Raw genomic sequence first — 18,706 nt, forward strand, 5'->3', positions numbered from 1 at the left:
TCCGCTCTTCTTTCCCCACTTCCTCATGATCTTTATGCCAAGGATCCCTGGGTCTCGGGTGAGAAGGTGAGCCCGTCTTTTCGGACATCCAGACGTCACAAGCCCAAACACTCCTAAGGCAAGAGAACATCTACAGAATTTCGTCGGATGGTTTCCATTACGACCTAATGGCCGGATCTTAGGCCTGGGATTTGTTCCTAACCATTGCCTTAATTCACTTTGCAGATTTGAGTTTATCGTTTCCCCATTACGTCGGTGTGTCCGTTGGCACAAAAGAACGAACATTTGTGATCATCCGATAAAAATTGCGCTTTGCTTAGAGACCTCCCAGTGAAGTGAGTGGCCATGATTTCCGTGCATAGAAGGGTTCGACAGTGAACATTTATCATATTATGTATTTCTCACTATAGCCCGAGGAGGAAGGCATTATGACATCCTCTGTGTATAGCCATGGAGGCTCAGAGAAATTAACTAGTTTTCCCAGAGTTATCAGAACAAGTGAGTGGTGGGGTCAGGGTTCAAAATGGACTTTAAAAGATGGTTCTTTCCAAAAGTCAAATGAGATTTTATTAACTAGAACCCTAAATGCATAATCCTAAACCTTTATCTTCAGTGTCCCAAGTCCTCTGAAAATGTATGAGCAAAAGACTCTCTTACAGGAATTATTAAAATCACAGCCATTCAGCAAGATTTATAAATTACCCTTTATGTCTTACCATGAACGACGGCAGTAACATTTTTGCACTGCAGACTCCTTTCAACTTCTCAAAGTACTATCTGTGCCTATTGATGCATTTTATTCTCCCAGAAATAGTGTGATTCCTCAGAGATGAGGTCAAAGAATTTGCCTAGTCAGTTCTGGTTTCCGGACCCTTCCTCCATAGAAATTTCTGTCAGGAGGAGGACTGTGTTTATGCACGTGTGATTCAATTATTGTATTGATTTTTCTTCGGTAAAAGAATAAGTGTTTGTTGCAACAAACCAGACAGTTTAGGCCTGTTTCTGAAATTCATCACTTCCTCCTTTCGTTTTCCAACCTCACTCTCCTGAAGTTGTCCGCGGGAACGAATCGGCGTATAATCTTCCACTCCAGACTATGGAAATCCATGCTTCAACATCATAGACTGAGTCATGTAGTAAAACGTCCTTCCTCCAGGAAGTCAGGAAGTATAGTCTTTACAAATGGCGGCACAGGAATCCATCTGAGATTCTCCCGCCAGCCTTAGAGTCAAGTTCTGCCTTTCCTATTCATCCTGTGCCTGAATTCTTCTTCCCAGCTAGAGGCCTCCCAACCTGACCATCTGCAAAGTAGTTCCCGGGATTAATTGGCACTGGGGCTGAGCTTGCCATGTTCCCAGTTTATCACCCCCCGGACGTAGTATCTGTTCAACACACTACATGAAGATTGTGAGCCACACCCATTCTGTCACCCTAGCCAGTTGCCCATCAATTTCCACCAATGATAAGGCGGATTGTGTAAGAACCTGTGCACACAGTCCTCCCTGATGCGAATGCAGTGCACCTTCGGTGGCCCCCTTCTTGCCATTCCCCTGACTGCACGAGAAATGTCTCTCGGGCTCTGTCCTAAAATCGTTTTACGATCTTTTAACTTAACACTCATATCGTATCAATTGTGACATCATAATGCGATTCGCATTGATTCGAAGCTGCCATCGAGATGAGCTCATGACTATGTCAAAACCTCCGCTGAGTAAATAAAGGACTGATTTTGAATGTGGGGAATGATGTAGGCTGGAAAGATCATGGAAAGAGACTAGAAACAATACAAGCTCAGTAGGGAAATTTTAGACATCAAACATTTTTTTTTAACACAAAATACCAAAGGTCACTAGTCTCCCACATCAAATGCACAGACAATTTTTTTAAACAAATCCATTTCAGTCTGAGTCTTGAAACAAGTCTAAAATATGTGATTTTTGTTATGAAGATTCTAGGATAATTTTAAATTTGTTGTTTTTAAAAAACGAAGGAGGAACTGTTTTGGATGTCAGAGGAGGGCTGGGGGGTTGCGGGGGGGAGAATGGAGCCATGGCCTCTCTGTCCTCATTCAGCACATGAATTTCCACCTATCCTGAGTGGTTGACATCCGAAGAATCTCCAAGTACAGGATTCCAAAATCATCCTCATTCGCAGCTTAAGATGCCACCAGAGAGGCTCCAAAATGTGGCTTTGTGACACTTTTTGAAGGGCTGGCAGCCCCCTTTATACTCAATGAAGGCTGACTGGAGCACCCACAATTGGCCCAAGATGCAACTTCTGCATTTATCTTGGCAAACAGTTTGACAAGAGGGTGAGGTTTGGCCAAGGGTGGGTGGAATCAGCATGCAAACGTTCCTTCGCCCATCTCATCCTGTCTGAAGAAGGCGGATGGAGATGGAAGGTTTTCAGGCTGAGTTCCCGCCGACCTTAACTGGAAATAACTTGCTCTCTTTCACATCTGCAGCTGTGTCCTCCTCAGGGAGTTGTCCAACTCAATGTGATTTTAAACATCTGTCAGCTAAATCAGAGCTCCAAATTTAGCACTCGGGAACATTATGTGGATTTGCGATGCTCACTGGAGAACACTGGATCCATAAACCAAGCTCACATGAGACAGCCGGGTGGTGGTATTCTGGTTGGCAATTTCATCCATGACACATTTATTTTGCCTGCACATTTATGAACATTATGTAAAGGGAAAGAGTGACCGTTTCCCTGAAAACGGCTTTCGGGATCGCCGCAAGATCAATACCAGGATGGAAAGTCTTTGCACTGGGAACGCTGACTGTTTTCCTACCCAATCACTTGCCTGCAATTAAAAAATATTCCCAACGGAGTCGTTTTGTATGAATTTTCTGAAACTCTATTCTCCACCCTGAGCTGCCTTTCTGGTCCAGCTACAACTTTCTTCCCCTGTGCCCATCTTGGAGGGAGATAAGCTTTGCGTATAGTCATGGCTCCAAGTGGCCATCTTTGAAGATCTCTAGGATGCAGAAAATCATCCTTTTCCTCCACTGGGCTGACGTTCTGAAGAGATGTGCTGTTGTTCATGAGGAGCACGAAGCAAGGCCTTTGCTCAGAGACTCCCTCTTGGCTGAGGCAATACCCCTGAACGGCTGGCTAACAATCCTTAGTGCACGCGGGGGTTTGTAACCCATTCTGTCCGTTCCTGAGATCATGGTATCCTTGAGGGGAAACACGGGGGGTGGGGGGAAACAGCCTCGCAATTCAGTGTGAGTTCCCAACAGACCATTAACCACAGTAGACTAAAACTTGCGAATTTCCTCTCCTTAGGTTAGTGCCAGATCTCATAGCTCCCAAAGTCCTCGGACAGAATTAGTTACCCCCTCCTCTGAGCTCTGGAGAGAGCCGGTGTGCCTCTCATCTGGTATTGATGCATGGTATCGTGAGGGAGGATCTTCAAATGCCACTGAGGTCTCTCAGGGGGCAGAAATGGCGTTTGATTTGTCCTGCATGCTCAAGATTAGGACAGGCCTGTAGACGGTGGCCAAATAACATTTTATAGGTAGACGGACTGGCACTAGTTTGAATAGCCTAAGAACGTACGGTCTAGAAGCAAGGAAAGGTGGTCCAGGCACAGGTGGCTGGCAAGAGAGCCCTTTACAGAGGTGCCCTGGATAATCCCAAACGGATTATGGACATATTTGGGCAACAGGCTCAACCTCACTTCTCTTGCTTTGGAGAGAGGGCAGTGCTCGTGGAGGCAGCCAGGGGCTAGGAACGTGAAGAAGTGTTGCCATCCACACGGGGTTGTTCCAGGGGGCTGAGCAGGTCGTGGTTTCTACTTCATGATGTCTTCTCTTCGGCCCCTGAAGATTAGATTGGCTGAAATTTATTCCTGGAAGGCCTTGATTTCTTCCCCCTACTTACGCCCACGTAAGGTAATAAATAGTTAAGACCAAAGACTGTAGTAGCATCAGACAGACCAGGGTTCAAATCCCAGGGCAGAAGTCGTTAAGGTGGATTATCCTAGAAAAATTACTCAACATCTCTGAGCTAACTCCTTAGGTAATGGGAGGGATTAAGTAAGCCAGTGTGAGTCAAGTCTCTGGCGAATGTTCAGCGTGGCCGCTCTTATCTGCATTACCGTAAGTAGTTTGGACTCTTTTATGTGCAAGAGATAAGAATGAGCCAAAGCTGGCTTAACCGAAAAATACAGGTGTGTGCCACAGACGTCGGGAGTGGGAATGGACCTGGGCCCCACGGAGGCACCATCCCGTCCACCTCTCTCCGCACATAATTGCGGGAAACCCCACCTCTCGGCTAACATGTCGCAGGTTCAGCTACAAGATAAGCCTTTCTCGTGGCTTTAATGGCGCACGTCTAGGGGAAAGGCTCAGGTAGACTCACCTTGAATCTGGCGCTCGTCCTGCTCATTCAGCTGTGGTGGGGGTTAGGCACAGGTGGGCACAAGGTCATGGCTATCCAGAGGTCCCCCACCCAGGCTCCCTTCATTGGCTTCATTGGTGCAGAGGCTGGCAGAGGGGGAGGACTGTTGGCTTTGGGGGCAGGAGTTCCTGCTGAGATGGGCCGATGCTGCAGAAATTACCTTCAAAGTATCACGAGGGGGAAGAATGGGACACTTAGAAATGCGTGAAATGTACTTCTCTGTGGAAAAAAGCCCGCCCAAATACTGCAAATAGGTTATGATCATAACTACATTCATTTCCAAAGGTAAGGATTTATAGGGAGCATAAAGAAATTGTTTTTATGCTATGGCGATGATTTTTTAATGCCCTTTGATTTACTAACAAAGTTCTGTTTAACGTGGAAAGGCTCCTGCAAGGATTAGTAACCGTGAGCCTTTGCCACCTAGCACCTTAGCAAGGATTAGTTGACAGCTGGCTGAGGGCCAGGCCGCAGGGGACAGATCCAGGCCTGGAGGAGAGGAGGCAAGGAGCAGAAAAGTGCCAAGGGCGCTGGAGGCAAGCTTCTTGTTCTTCGCAGTGTATGGGTACGAAGCCCCTCTCTTCCTGGAAAGGCAGAAACCTGGCTCAGAATTCTGAAGCCCCCATCGCATTTTCACAGAATGTCAGTGAATTTCAGGCCAGAGAAAGGGCAGCGGGCTACCTGTGAACTCCTTTGGTGATAAGAAGGCAGCGGGGACATTGGGAGAGGATGCCACGAGCTTTTCAGGGCAAAGCTGGTGCCGATTTCCAAGGGCTGTGTGGACATCCTATAGAAACACGTCTATAGAGACAGAGCCCATGTGGAACTCTGTCCCCGGCTCCCACCTCTGGATGCAGTGAGGGCGACCAGGGAGAAGTCTCCGTGTGGGCCCCTCTCCCTCCAGCCTGAATGTCAGTGTGCTGCCTCTTTAGCCGTCGTTCCTTTCAGGGATTGGGCAGGACAGATGGTCACTGTCATGTTAGAGCCAAAGCCTGATGAGGCAACTTCGAGAGTATCGTGGAAGCTTACCCCCTACCCCCGGCCTGGCCGGGGACCGAGGCTCCAAAATGCGGTGGGTAAATCGCATGGGCAGCCTGGTCTGGAGAAGAGAAGTGTTTTTGAGCTCGCTCAAGCTGGCTGCCCCGAGACATTGCCCGGACGTTTCCCTAAACGCTGCCTCTGTCTTCGACAAAGCTATAGAAGGCCAAAGAAAAATTCGGTGTGGCCCAAAGACTTTGGGTGAGTGTTCAGGGCCCACGTGTTGGAAGAGACCCTTCCCTTCTGCTGCCCCCGTGACTATTGTCTGAACTGAAACCCAAAACACCACTAACTCGTGTGATCTCAGCAGGGATTATCCGCAGCCACAGGGCTCTGCGTCCCGTGACGTGTAGCCCCGCAGAGTTATTCACGTCACACACGCACGACAGAAACACGCTCTCGTGAGAGTAGCCAGCTGGTCAAGCACCGTCGTGGGCTAGGAGCTGAGCACAGAACGGTGACTTGAACTCAGTCCTGCCCCAAGGGATCTACAGTCCAGACAGGGGGAAAGATGCCTGAGGAACCCAGGCCAGCACAGGGGGGTAAATAAATGCTCGTAGGACTAAGGACAGGGCCCTTGACCCAGCGGGCGGAATCTCAACAGCATCTTAAAACATCAGAGAAGGAGTCTCATAGCAAAAAGACCAGAGCCCTGCAGGAAGGAGAGCACGTGGGCAGGCGAAGATGGGGTCACAAAACTGCCGTCCCCGGACCCTCCACCGCAGCCCGGGACCCCCCTCTTCGCACGAAGCCCGGCTTTGAGCCCAGTCCCCAGAGACAGAAGGTCTGGGCGTCTGTGGAAGGCTGGGTGGCGTGGGCGGTTGGACACGCAGAACTGAAAACAAAGGCTTTCCTTCCAGGAATTATTACAAAATCTGACTCTCTGATTGGCAGCTTAGAGGACTGTCCGAACTTTCTGTCAGAAGAGGTTCGTCAGGTCCCTCTGAAGAGCGTGTCACACATAGAGGGTCTGCTGTGTGTGGGGTAGAGGGGATGAGACAGAAAGGAGGTACAACAGGACAGAACAGAGCTGGGACAGGAGCTGGGGGTGCAGGAAAGAAGAAAGGGAAACGCGATGGAGAGGGAGGCCAGCCACGGGCTGACCAGGGGAACCCCCCCGCTGGCCGCTCTCTGGTCACTGGTCACCCGCAGTTGTGTCTCTGCAGACGTGCACAGGGATGAGTAGACTTGGAAGAAGACGGTCCGTTCAGCAAAATAAAGCATTTCTGGGCAGTTGTCTCTGACACCCTTCGGGTGTGGGATAAACGTCCTGCGGTGTGGCACTCCATAGGGAGAGAGAAAGACTCCCTGGCTGGTGTCAGACACATGAAAAAGCTTCACTGAAATATGGAGTGAAGGAATCTTCAAACATAGGGGTCCAGGGACTTCAGCTCCATGAGCATCTGCCCTAAGTCACAAGAAGATGTCAGAAACCAGATGCCGCTTGTGCGTGTGTGTGTGTGTGTGTGCACGAGGTGTGCGTGTGCCGGGGTTTGCAGTCCGAGACTTTTGATGAATTTCAGATCTCGGTCCGTTCCCCGCCCCTGATTCAAAAGTAGAGGACAGAGATGTCATCAGGTAGTTGCATAACCAGCCAATGCATTCTCTACGATTTGGAGCCCCTTGCTTATAGAATTTTAGAGCTGGGGCCATAGGAATGAAATGAAGAGCCTGCCCATCATGATGCTGGGCTTTGTGCTGGACATGTTCACCAAGGTAATAAAAGTAAAATGACTGTTTCAAATATCTCATTTTATTTTTAATGTATATTGATTTTTTTTTAATTTTTTTTAATGTTTATTTATGTTTGAGACAGAGACAGAGCATGAACGGGGGAGGGTCAGAGAGAGGGAGACACAGAATCTGAAACAGGCTCCAGGCTCTGAGCAGTCAGCACAGAGCCCGGCGCAGGGGCTCAAACTCACGGACCATGAGATCGTGACCTGAGCCGAAGTCGGATGCTTAACCAACCGAGCCACCCAGGCGCCCCAATGTTTATTGATTTTTGAAGGAGAGAGAGAGACAGAGCGTGAGCAGGGGAGGGCAGAGAGAGAGGGGGACACAGAATCCGAAGCAGGCTCCAGGCTCTGAGCTGTCAGCACAGAGCCCAACGCGGGGCTCGAACTCACCGACCGGGAGATCACGACCTGAGCGGAAGTCAGACGCTTAACCAACTGAGCCGCCCAGGCGCCCCATCAAATATCTCATTTTAAACGTAAAGGACACTGGGGGACACAAACAGCTTAAGTGCACTGCCCAAAGTCTCACGGCCACTCCTCATTCCTTTGGGTGTAATTCGTGCAAGCATCGCCCAGTGCCCGTCGTGTGTCAGGCAGAGTGTAGGACAGTTACCCAGACTTCTTGTCCAGGGCTCTCCTTTTATATTCTTTTAGTTACGTAACTTAGAGGCATCGGCCTGCCTGTCATCTGTATGAGGAGCTCGAAGAGTGAGCGAATCACTTGATAGCAACCTGTATCTTCTCCCTGAACATGCGAGCATTTGATCAGTTGCAAAATATGGAGAAAATAGTTTGTCCTCCAAAGATGAAGCTCTTGTGAATTTTAGGTTTGCAGCTTTCTTTTTTCATGTTTATTTTTGAGAGGGGGAGAGAGAGAGAGAGAGAGAGGCAGGAAACAGAGACAGAGGAGACAGAGGATCTGAAGCAGGCTTTGGGCTAACAGCAGAGAGCCCAAAGCGGAGCTGAAACTCACGAACCGTGAGATCATGACCTGAGCCATTCAGACGCTTAACCGACTGAACCACCCACGTGCCCCAGTTTGCAGCGTTTAAAGCAAACAAGGTTGGCATCATAAAGCAAACTGAACAAATTCAAGTGCAGTTTACTATATTATCCTATTAAATTATTGTCTGTTTTGTTACGTTAAAGAGTCTAAATAGTTAACAAACTTATATGCCTCTCTCACAAATTACGTTTTTAGGACGAATGAGCTCAGGTTATGAAAGTTTGGGTTAATGAAGTTATCAGAGAATTATCCCCAAGGAGCTCTAAATCAGAAGACACGAATGAGTGGCCCCGGCAGAATCCTGCCTTTGGTTATGTTGAGTTTGGTTTGCAGAGGGTTGGCCCACACAAGAGTTTTAAAACTGTTGTGTTACTTGACAACACTTAAAAATCGGGAGATTATAGGGGCGCCTGGGTGGCTCAGTCGGTTGAGGGTCCAACTGGGGCTCAGGTCATGATCTCACTGTTCGTGAGTTCGAGCCCCATGTCAGGATCTGTGCTGACAGCTCAGAGCCTGGAGCCTGCTTCGGATTCTGTGTCTCCCTCTCTCTCTCTCTGCCCTTCCCCTGCTCGCATTCTGTCTCTTTCTCTCTCTCTCTCTCAAAAATATACAAATATTTAAAAAATTTTTAAAAAAAGAAATCAGAAGATATTATAAAAATCAAGATTCTATTTAGTATACTGTTTTCTAGGCCCTGCGTGAAATAAATCAGAAAAAGACAAACACCACTTATACGTGGAATCTAAAAAAGAAACAAATAAACAAGCAACAACAAAACTAATATAATACTGTACGTCAACTTCAATTAAAAGTTTTTAAAGACTCCCACGTGCATGTAAAAAAGAGAATTAAAACTGTGTGCTTTTCTCGTGTTTAAAAAAATAGTAAGATTCTTGTTTCTCCTACAAAAGCAGAAGTTCTAGGGACACTAAGCCACCCCCTCAGTCCCAGGCAGCATGACGTGTCAAGGGCCGCATTCGGGTGGCCTTTTTAGACGGGGCACACACTCACCACAGCCCGCCTCACCCCTGCTACCCTCTGCATTCACCTGCTTCGCTTATTTACCTGCGAGGGAGGCCTTGTTGGCATTTGAGTTGCTCCATTGCAAGGGTCAAAATCTTTGCAAAGTTGTGGGTGCTTCCAACCAATTTTCTCCAGGTATTGAGTCCAAAATGGTTCTGGCGATCGGTGATGTTTCAGTAAAATATGCATTCATTCATTCACTCAATATATATCATTCGTTGCCCACCGTGTTCCAGGCATGCGCCAAGAATGAGCACACTGAGGGACACCTGGGTGGCTCAGTTGGTTAAATGTCCGACTTTGGCTCAGGTCATGATCTTGAGGTTTGTAAGTTCGAGCCCCGCGTCGGGCTCTGTGCTGACAGTGCAGAGCCTGCTTCGGATTCTCTGCCTCTCTCTCTCTGCCACATCTCTCTCTCTCTCTCTCAAATAAGTAAAATAAAAACATCAAGAAAAAACTTTTTTTAAAAAAAGGAGCAAGCTGAGATAGATAAGTTTCGGCCCCTCCGGGACCCCACCGTCTAGTACGGGAAATGTGTACGGTTACAATGGTTTATCCAAATGTTATCGTGAGTCACGGTAGCACAAAGGTGGGAGCCACCGGTTTCAATCAGGGGAATTTGGGAAATTTTAATAGAGCGAATAAGAACTGAACTCCATGTTCAGGGTCCGACTGGGAAAACAGCAAATATTCGAAGTAAGGAAAATGGAGCCGTTTTGTCCTGAAGGTGACAACCGAGCTATGGCGGTTTTAAAACAACACCCCAAGCTTCTTTGACATTCCTCTCATCGAGGGTCGTGGTCTGTACCCCCCACTTCCCCCCACCCATTGAACCTGGGTGGACGTGTGACGGTTCCAACTAAGAGAGAAGGGGGACAGCGATGCCCTGCCGCTTCAGAAGTTAGGGCGTGAAAGGGGACTTCCGTCTGTTGCTGGATGGGACACTGACTGGCCTGTGGGGCCTGAGCGACTGTGGGCGCCGTCTGACTGCTCTGAGGCTGTCGTGCTGTGAGGAAGTCGCACCACATGGGAAGCCCTGTGTGGGTGCTCTGGTCAGCAGTCCTAGCCTTTGAGTCATCAAAACCCCGGGCAGCAGACATGTGCGTAAATAACCTTCAGATGATTCCAGCGCCCCCACCCCCCGCCCCCCGCCACGTCCGGTGTCACATCACCTTCAGCGTCTGTCTTCCCAGCTGAGGCCCAGACGGAGTGGACAAGAGAAACCCTGTTGGCTGTGCCTTCCCAAACTCCTGACCCTCAGAACGGTTGTTTCAAGCCATTGAATTTGGGGATAATTTGTTACATAGAAACAGTAGCAAGAGCTCCAAGTTGTGGAATTGCTAAGAAGCCAGACAAGACGGGGAGGCCAGCCCCCCGCCCCGATTAGCAACAGCAGGAAGCACGGGGCCACCATCTCTAGGGACAAGGAGCAGAGTTGGTATTCATGAAGCTCAGGGTCTAGGGTCACCTGGCAGAAGTCAGAACGAAGGCCTTCCAGAAAGAAGGGACACGGCTGGATCGGAAGATACTACCCAAGGAACAGGGGGAATGGTAGGTTTCTCTCTTCTTCCTGGCCTGCCATCTTCGGCCACTGCCCCCCGGTGGCCTACCCAGTCAGAAGCCCAGGAAACATAGCCTGCCGGAGTAGGTCCCTTCCAGAGCAGGACAGAACAGAGGAACCCAAAACTGGAGAGCGCGACAGGCCCAGGAAGAGCACACTGGGTACTGGAGAACGGGTAGAAGGTCACAAGACACATAAGGAGAGATGACATTTCAGACAGAAGGAACAGCAGAGGTGTGAAGGCGAGCGCTTGTGCTCAGGAAACTTCCAGTAGCTGCTGTAGTTGAAATGTACCTTGCACTTGGGGTGGAATAGAATCAGTAGAAATCCTTATCCCCGTGGTGTGGGCAAGAACACTGATGCTCGGTGCTATGGACTGAACGTTTGTGTGTCCCCCTGCCCGTATTCTTATGTTGAAACCCAATCCCCAGTATGATGGCATTTGAAGGTGGGGAGACAATTAGGCAATAAATGTGGAACCCCATGAATGCAATTAGTGCCCTTATGAAAGAGACCCTAGAGAGCTCCTTTGTCCTTCTGCCGTATGAAGTCAGTGAAAAGATGGCCATTGAGGACACGGGAAGCAAGTCCCCACCGGACACTGGATTTGCCAACACCCTGATCTGAGACATCCCAGCCTTCAGAACGGTGAGCAAGAAATTTCTGTTGTTTAGAGACTACCCAGGCTATGGTGCTCAATCCCAGCCGCCTGCATGGACTTAAGTGTAGTAGATATGTGTCATTTGGGGAGTTATCTGGGCCCCAACGTCTTCTTACTTGGGAGAACCCTCATTGTATATGTCTTGGTTGCAGGTAGGGCACCATCAATCGCTGTAAAAGCCAAAGAGGGTGACCCACCTCTGTCACAGTTGCAGGATCTCAGTCGGACATTTCTGCCCAGAACGTGCAATCTTGAGGGACACAAGGATAGAGAGTTAGACAATTATTCACAGAAGCAGTGGTGGCATTGGGAGTCCAGTGTTATCAGCCTTGAGTGTCCAGGGGCAACCTCCGAACCCTTCCAGCTCTGATCGATTCCCAATCTTTCTTGACTCCCGCTAATTTTCTGAGTCTGATCCTCCGGTCTTCCAGTTAATTCTGGGAACTACCCAATATCTTGCCAACAGATTCCTTTCCTGCTTCAGTTAGACAGTCCGTTTCCATTGCTTACGGTCAGACAACAATACAGCAAGAATAATTTGTGCTCTTAACTGCCCTGTAGAGCACGTATTTTGAGAACACTAGGCAGATGCTGAGGTGAGGCAGGATTCACACTGAGACACTTGATGTGATGTGGATCTCCCCGAGCTCGCCAATCAGGAAGGATATCACTTGATAAGGGAAAAAGTTAAATCACTAGCTACTAGCTAAGATTTATCAAGTACTGGAAGAGTTTCCGGTGGCTGCTGTAAAAAGTTACCACGAACTTAGTGGCTTAAAACAATAAAAAATATATTATCTTACAGTTCTGGAAGGCAGAATTCCAAAGTGGGTCCCACGGTGCGTTGAGGTAGCAGGACAACTCTGTTCCTTTCTTGAGGCTCCAGGTGAGAGTCTGATGTCTTGCCTTTTGCTGCTTCTGGGAGCTCCTACCCTCCTTGCCTGGAGGCCCCTTCCTCCTACAGACCCAGCCACAGCGGGCTGAGCCTTCTCCCATCGCATCACCATGGAGATCACTCCTCTTCCTCCCTCTTCCACACTGAAAGGACCCTGGGATTACATGGGGCCCGCCTAGGTAATTAGGATAGTGTTCTTCTTTTAAAGTTAGCGGACTAGCAAACTTGATCCCTCCTCATCACGCAACAGGACATAATCTCAGAATCTTGTGCCTTGGAGGTGGACATCTCGAGGGGCCATACGGTCTGCCTACCACAAGTACTTATTGTGATGGTGAATTTTAATGGGTCAACTTGACTGAGCCAAGGGACACTCAGCTGACAAAACATTCTTTCTGGGCGTGTTTACGAAGATGGTTCGGGAAGAGATTAGCATTCGCATCAGTGGGCTAAATAAAGAAGATCACCCTCAGGAATGGGTGTGGGCATGGTCCAGTCTGTTGAAGGCCTGCTAGAACACAAAAGGTGCAGGAAGGGGAAATCTGCTCCCTCTGCTTGAGCTGAGGCATCTGTCTTCTCCTGCCCTCAGACAGAGTTCCTGGTTCTCAGGCTGTCAGACTCAGACTGGGGATTTACACCAACCTCTCTTCCCTAATTCTTGGGCTTTTGGTCTTGAACTGAATATACCATTGGCTTTCTGGGTTCTCCAGCTTACAGATGGTGGACTTTGGGACTTCCAGTGGAGAAATATATATATATATATATATACACACACACACACACACACACACACACACATATACATATATATATATATATATATATATATATATATATATTCCTATAGATTCTATTTCCCTGGAGAACCCTAATAATACTCTTATTATATATCAAGCTTTAACATACCTCACTTTATAGTTTTGCTAACGATGCTTCCTGGACCACGCAATGGGCTTTATGTCCACAGCCGTAGATATTAATGAAAAGTCCCTGTGCATACCATTGTTTTCTCTGCATATCTTGCCCCCTGTGACCACCGGGGAAGGACGCTGATTGAGACTAGGATTTGAGTACTCGCATGTCCCTGCCCGAAACCTATCTTAATCTCACCGCGAAATGCAACAAAACAGGACAGATGACACAGTTATTTGGGTCGACTGCTTGTCGTGTTTGCCTAATTACCATACAGTGAAAAAAAGTTAGTCAAAACACATGTCAGATTAGCGTCTATGAGCTTTATTTGATTACAACAGTAACCTCCCTTCTGGTGCTGACCTTCATGGCCAGTTACCCATGTAAAATGGTTGTCTGCTCACAACTTAAAAACATCGGAGGGAACGGTGGATATTAGAGGTGTAGTAACTTATCCAGTGCCTTGATTCCCTGCTGGAAGGAAGGGGTAAGGCCGTGATTGCTATTTCAGAGGGCTTGTCTATATTCCTACTCTTTGCTCCCAACGTCCTAACCGTGAGAGGGGGTAGAAGGAACAGGAAGAGGAAAAACAAATGGGATTTATGTAAAGGTGATAAATCTGTTATATTACCTACATTACACACTGGACACGTTAAAAAAAAAAAAAAAAAAAACAACCCTCAATTCAGGGCAATTGCCACAAATCACACATCCCTGATTATATGGCAGTATTCCTAGCGGGAAAGCCAGAAGTAGTGAAGGGTGGATTTTTAGCATGTCCTATGCGTTTATTTATGGCGTAGTACATCATCAAACAACACTTGACAGGCTCTAAGCTGGCAAACCGGAGGGCTTTGAAGAGAAATAATGAGCTGAGAGGTTCATGACATGCTATTAAAAAGTTTGTGATTGGATTTGGAAAATCAGACGGGTCTCCAAGGGAAGGGACCATTTCTGAGCCGTTGCGCTTCGAATAGTCTTGAGCCCCAGAGCAGATATTTATGGGGAGGGAGAGTTGGTTTTGTCTCGAATCCAAGTTCTGACTCTGATGTAGAGCAGGGAAGTCACTTTGTGCTGCAGACCTGAAGTCCTGGAATAGCCATGATGTCACCTTTTTCTGCTGACCGGCCACCACTGCACGGAGGCGCGCTGTTAGCTCTGTGATGTTTCGGCTGGATTCTCCCATATATGGGTTGCGATTCCAGCCAAAACAAAGTCGGCAGGGGAGTTTACAGCCACTGAATCGCTCAAGGTGCTGCGGGCTCAGTGGGATGGAAGAGATGGGGTCAGAATGCATTGCATTAGGAACAAAAGGACAAGAGGAAAGAAAAGGCATCGGGACGTGGGATTTGCGGCTGCCTGGTGTGTGATTTCCAAATCAAGCCTCTGGCCTTCCGATCAGTGCTTTGATGCTCTGCGTTTCCACCTTTGAGATCTTCAGGGCTTTTCTGGCATCTGTGATGGAAGGAAGTACCCTGTGCTGGGTGGTGAACCATGGAATCCCTCTCACTGAATTAGAAAGCAGACTTTTTAGGATATGAGATCATGAAAGAGAATAGTATTTGAAAAGGAAGAAAAAATTACACACACACACACACACACACAGAAGCACACAACTAGGCCAACACAAGATGAGTCTGCGGTTAAGCCATTTTTTGCCATTGCAGAGGACACTTTAACACTTTGAGTCCCAGAGCCCTCACGCACACCCAGCTCGGGCACCTCCGTAAAGCCCGGAGGCACCGGAGGGTCGGGTAGGAGGGTCTAGAGAACCCTTGGTCGGTGTTCAGCCCCACACTCGCAGGGTGGGATCACCAGACGCTCCACCCGTCCTTCCCTTATCCCCACTGGCGACATAATGACATAGACGCGCCACCCTCGTTCCCCAAAGATCTTCCGAAGTGGCCCAACAGTGGGGCGCAGCCACCGCCCCGTGAAAGACCGTCTGTGCTCAACGGGGGTGGCGGGGGAAGGGTAACGTGTTAGGCTAACCCAGGGCAATAATTGTCGTTTCTTCCCCAGCTGGCTTCACAAAAGTCACATGCGTGAGGGTGCACGTTCAAGCCTGCTCCGGCTGGACTCTGAAATGTGCAAGTATTTGTTTCATACGGGCAGGGCTGTTCCTTTTTTTCCCCCTCCTTCTTCTTTTTTCTCTCACTGTGGGAAAATGAACTTATTTTCAGTCACCCCTGACATCTGACCACTCAGCCGATCACGAGGACACTGCGGTAAACCACAGCTCAACTTGAAATTATCTCTTTCAGGCACGGCTACTGCACCATGGATGGGCACCATCACTGGTGACCCGCCGTCGGCCTTTCTCTCCCGAAGCTCCATTTTCGCGTTCCTCCCCGAAGCCACGGGTCTTGCTCTGAGGTCCTTCAGCTAGAGCTCGTCCTCACAATAAACCGAATCCCAAAAATGACACCGGTTTTCCCAGCTGAAGCCCTTAAAGTGGTGCATTTACGTATTATCCTTTTTTTTTTTTTTTTGGAAAGCAGAGAGAAGGCATGCAAACTTTAAAGATCCCAGGGGAAAAAACGAAAACAAAAACAAAAGGCCAGTTCTCCTGATTAATATCGGGATGGTCCAGCAGGGGCTGTACATACTCCTTCTGTCGGAATCATCTTGTTTTTCATAGCTGTTTTACACCTCCAGCATCCTGCCATCTGCCCACTCAAAAGAAACGCAGCAAAGCATTCCAAAAACCAAGGCTGGAAGGAAATAATTGTGAACAAGCCCAAGAGATGGACTTTTCCGTACCCTTCTGGTTACTGCCGTGCCCCTGGAGGGCACGCGATGGGGGGAGGCCAGGAGGTTCAGACTGGGGGGGGCTCACTCCCTGATGGCCCCCTTGAGCCCCATCGCGCCAGCAGGCTGATGAGAGAGACCGGGTATGCAGGTCTGGCTGCCCTGTTGGCCGAGGAAGGAGGAGGAGGGGGAGGAGGGAGAACAGGAGGAGGGAGGGGAGGAGGAGTGAGCAGATGTGTCCTGCTCAGAGCTGGTATGTGTCACTGGAATATGGGTCAGCCTTTCCTGGACAACTTGAGGCAGACTGGAAGCATGGAGACCCCGGATGGGGCCCAAGTCCCCCTCACTCTCCTCCTGCGCCACACCAGTCCACACGGGCCCCAAGGACACAGAGAAGCCGTGGGGACAGACATGCAAAGGCTCTATCAGTCCTGGGGGCAAGGGAGCCAGCTGATCAGGCCAAAGCCAGCCGCTGCCTCTTCACATCTCCCCCGGGACCTCTCCTCACCCCAGATTTCGGTAGCAAAGTGGATGGGTAATAGGCCCGTAGCCCGGAGGGTGACCAAAACCCAAAATGACTTTCAGTTACCGGGCAGTTCTGGTGGAGGCCCAGAATGAGCGCAGAAAAGGTTTGCTTTCCCAGCGGCAGGATGGGGTGCCCGTGAAAGAGCGGCCGGCCTTGAGGGGAGATGATTACTTTAAAGCGATGTCGGCAAACGCTTTTTTTGGCTGAACATTTCGGCTTGGTTACTCGCCTTCACAGAGGGAGAGAGGCACTGGTGAGCTGGAGTCTTCTCGCGAATGGAAAACTCGATGTCCCGATTTGGGGTGATAAGCGTGGCCAGGTTAGTGCCGAGCAGGCAGAGCAAGGACAGGGACGCTCTGACTTCGGGGTGACGCAAAACCATTCACCAAAGAGCATCGCGGGGCTGGCTGCCCCGACTCGGTGGTCTGTGTGCGCTCAGCGTAGAATGCCGGGCTTCCAAATCCCAGCGTCCGGTCCGTCGTCCCTGGAGGAAAACAAGGAAAATAAAATGGATTAGCAAAGGGTGTTGGTCGGGGCCAGAAAGTTTAGAAAGCAAACAGAGCCTCAAGGAAAGGGGGATTTTCTTTAAATCGGCTAATGCTAGAGGCCTGGGTAATAGTGTTGTCGATGAGAAATCACCATTTGCACGGTAGGCTTAGTTGTGACTTCTCCTCGTGCAAGTTCAAACTGAAATGCAGTGCTCCAGACTACTGTGCTCTGGGAAACGCACAGGCATTTCCTTGCAAACGCTATGATTTAGCCCTAAATCATCACTATTTGGTCACTGTATGATCATTACTCTTTGACTATCGAGACTTTCAGGGGTTGAAGTCCCCGCTGGGCTGTGAAGGGGTATAGCTGGGGGTCAAGGCCAGGCTTCCTAACTCCTGTGCTTGGGAACCACTCAGCCGAAGTGGTTTTAAATAGCATCTTTTAAATAGCGTCCTATTTGGTGTATGCAAATCTAGGGTGACTTTTATCAAGTATAAGCTCCTCAGTGAGAAAAACTATGAGCTAGAATGGAGATTTCTTTGGATTACCTACTTGCAATATTTTGCCTCAATAGGAAAGTTGGGGGCTTGCTCGTGAAATACGATCACCCCTTTTCATTAAACAGTGCATAATTTTGTAAGTAAACTCTCAACGAGGAAGACATTAGACAGCCCAATTCAGATCTGGTCTGGCATTTGAAGTGCATTGAGATGTCCAGACATAAAGCAGTTTGGAACTTACCAGACATAAATATTGCCTTAAAAAATTGCAAGATTAAAGATGTTAGCAAATAGGTGGGTCAATGCTAAGTGCATGTTGACAAGGGAGGAAGGGGGATGTTAATTTAGCTGGTATCTCACGTGGAGTGGTTTGGATGCCAACCTTTCTTAAAATAGAGGGAAAAGACACAGTGTAATCTCGTCTGTGCTTTTTAGGCTTCTTGTTTGTAAAAGGAGTGATACGGGGGTAAGAAAAAGAAGTTAAAAGTGCCCATAATAAAGATGAAAAATAGATTGCACCTACCCTCAAGGATTTCGTGGTCCAGAAGTGAAGGCAAAAATAGCAATGCAAAAAAAGGTACAAGGTCAGTGCAAAGGAGGAAAACTTGAGATGGAACTTAAAGACTTGGACCAAATGAATAGCGTGGGGGCTTGGAGGGAAGAGGGGAGAAAAAGAAAAGTCCGTGCAAAGATACAGAGCATGAAATGAGCTGACATTTTGGGGCCCCGAAGGAATCTGATGTTGGAGGGGAGAGAAGACGGGGGCTCAGTGCGGTGAGAGGAGCTGGCGAAGAAGATAGGGGGTCAGAGGCTGGATGCGGGGTGGCGAGCCCAGCGTGGGTCTTCAAACGTGCATTTGGGTTTCCTAAAAATTACTCTTGTGATGGTGTCAGAAGTGAATGGTTGGTCATCTGATCAACAAAATGAAAAGCTGGTTGTTTCAGGAAAGTAATTAAACAGACAAACTCCTGGCATGAATGATTTTTTCTTAAGAGGCAGAAATAAACAGTACTAGATATGAAAAGAGACATTGAAACAGAAAAAGTAAATATTTAAAAATCATGAGATAATCACATGAACAACATTCAGGCCAATATATTTGAAACCTTAGATACACTGCACAGTTTTTAGAAAGCATAAATTATGGAAATTAACAAAGAAGAAATTGACACCGAATAAACCTACAACCAGT

At 48.4% G+C, this 18,706-nt stretch overlaps 1 protein-coding gene across 6 annotated transcripts in view; it reads left to right on the top strand.

The window, feature by feature from the left end:
• Nucleotides 1–18,706, top strand: part of RNLS (renalase, FAD dependent amine oxidase) — a 345,523-nt gene that overhangs the window by 284,157 nt on the left and 42,660 nt on the right. For 4 of the 6 annotated variants that reach the window (XM_053910251.1, XM_053910240.1, XM_053910239.1 and 1 more), the window contains one exon: nucleotides 2,465–2,836. The exons of the other annotated variants lie outside the window; for them this stretch is intronic. In XM_053910251.1, the coding sequence (XP_053766226.1) occupies nucleotides 2,465–2,683 (219 nt within the window). In that variant the 3' untranslated portion in view covers nucleotides 2,684–2,836. Of the gene's footprint in view, nucleotides 1–2,464; nucleotides 2,837–18,706 lie in introns of those variants that run through there. 6 annotated transcript variants of the gene reach the window in all.

Source organism: Panthera pardus, unplaced genomic scaffold (genome assembly GCF_024362965.1).
Source record: "Panthera pardus isolate Hobbes unplaced genomic scaffold, ASM2436296v1 HiC_scaffold_22, whole genome shotgun sequence".
NCBI lineage: Eukaryota > Metazoa > Chordata > Mammalia > Carnivora > Felidae > Panthera > Panthera pardus.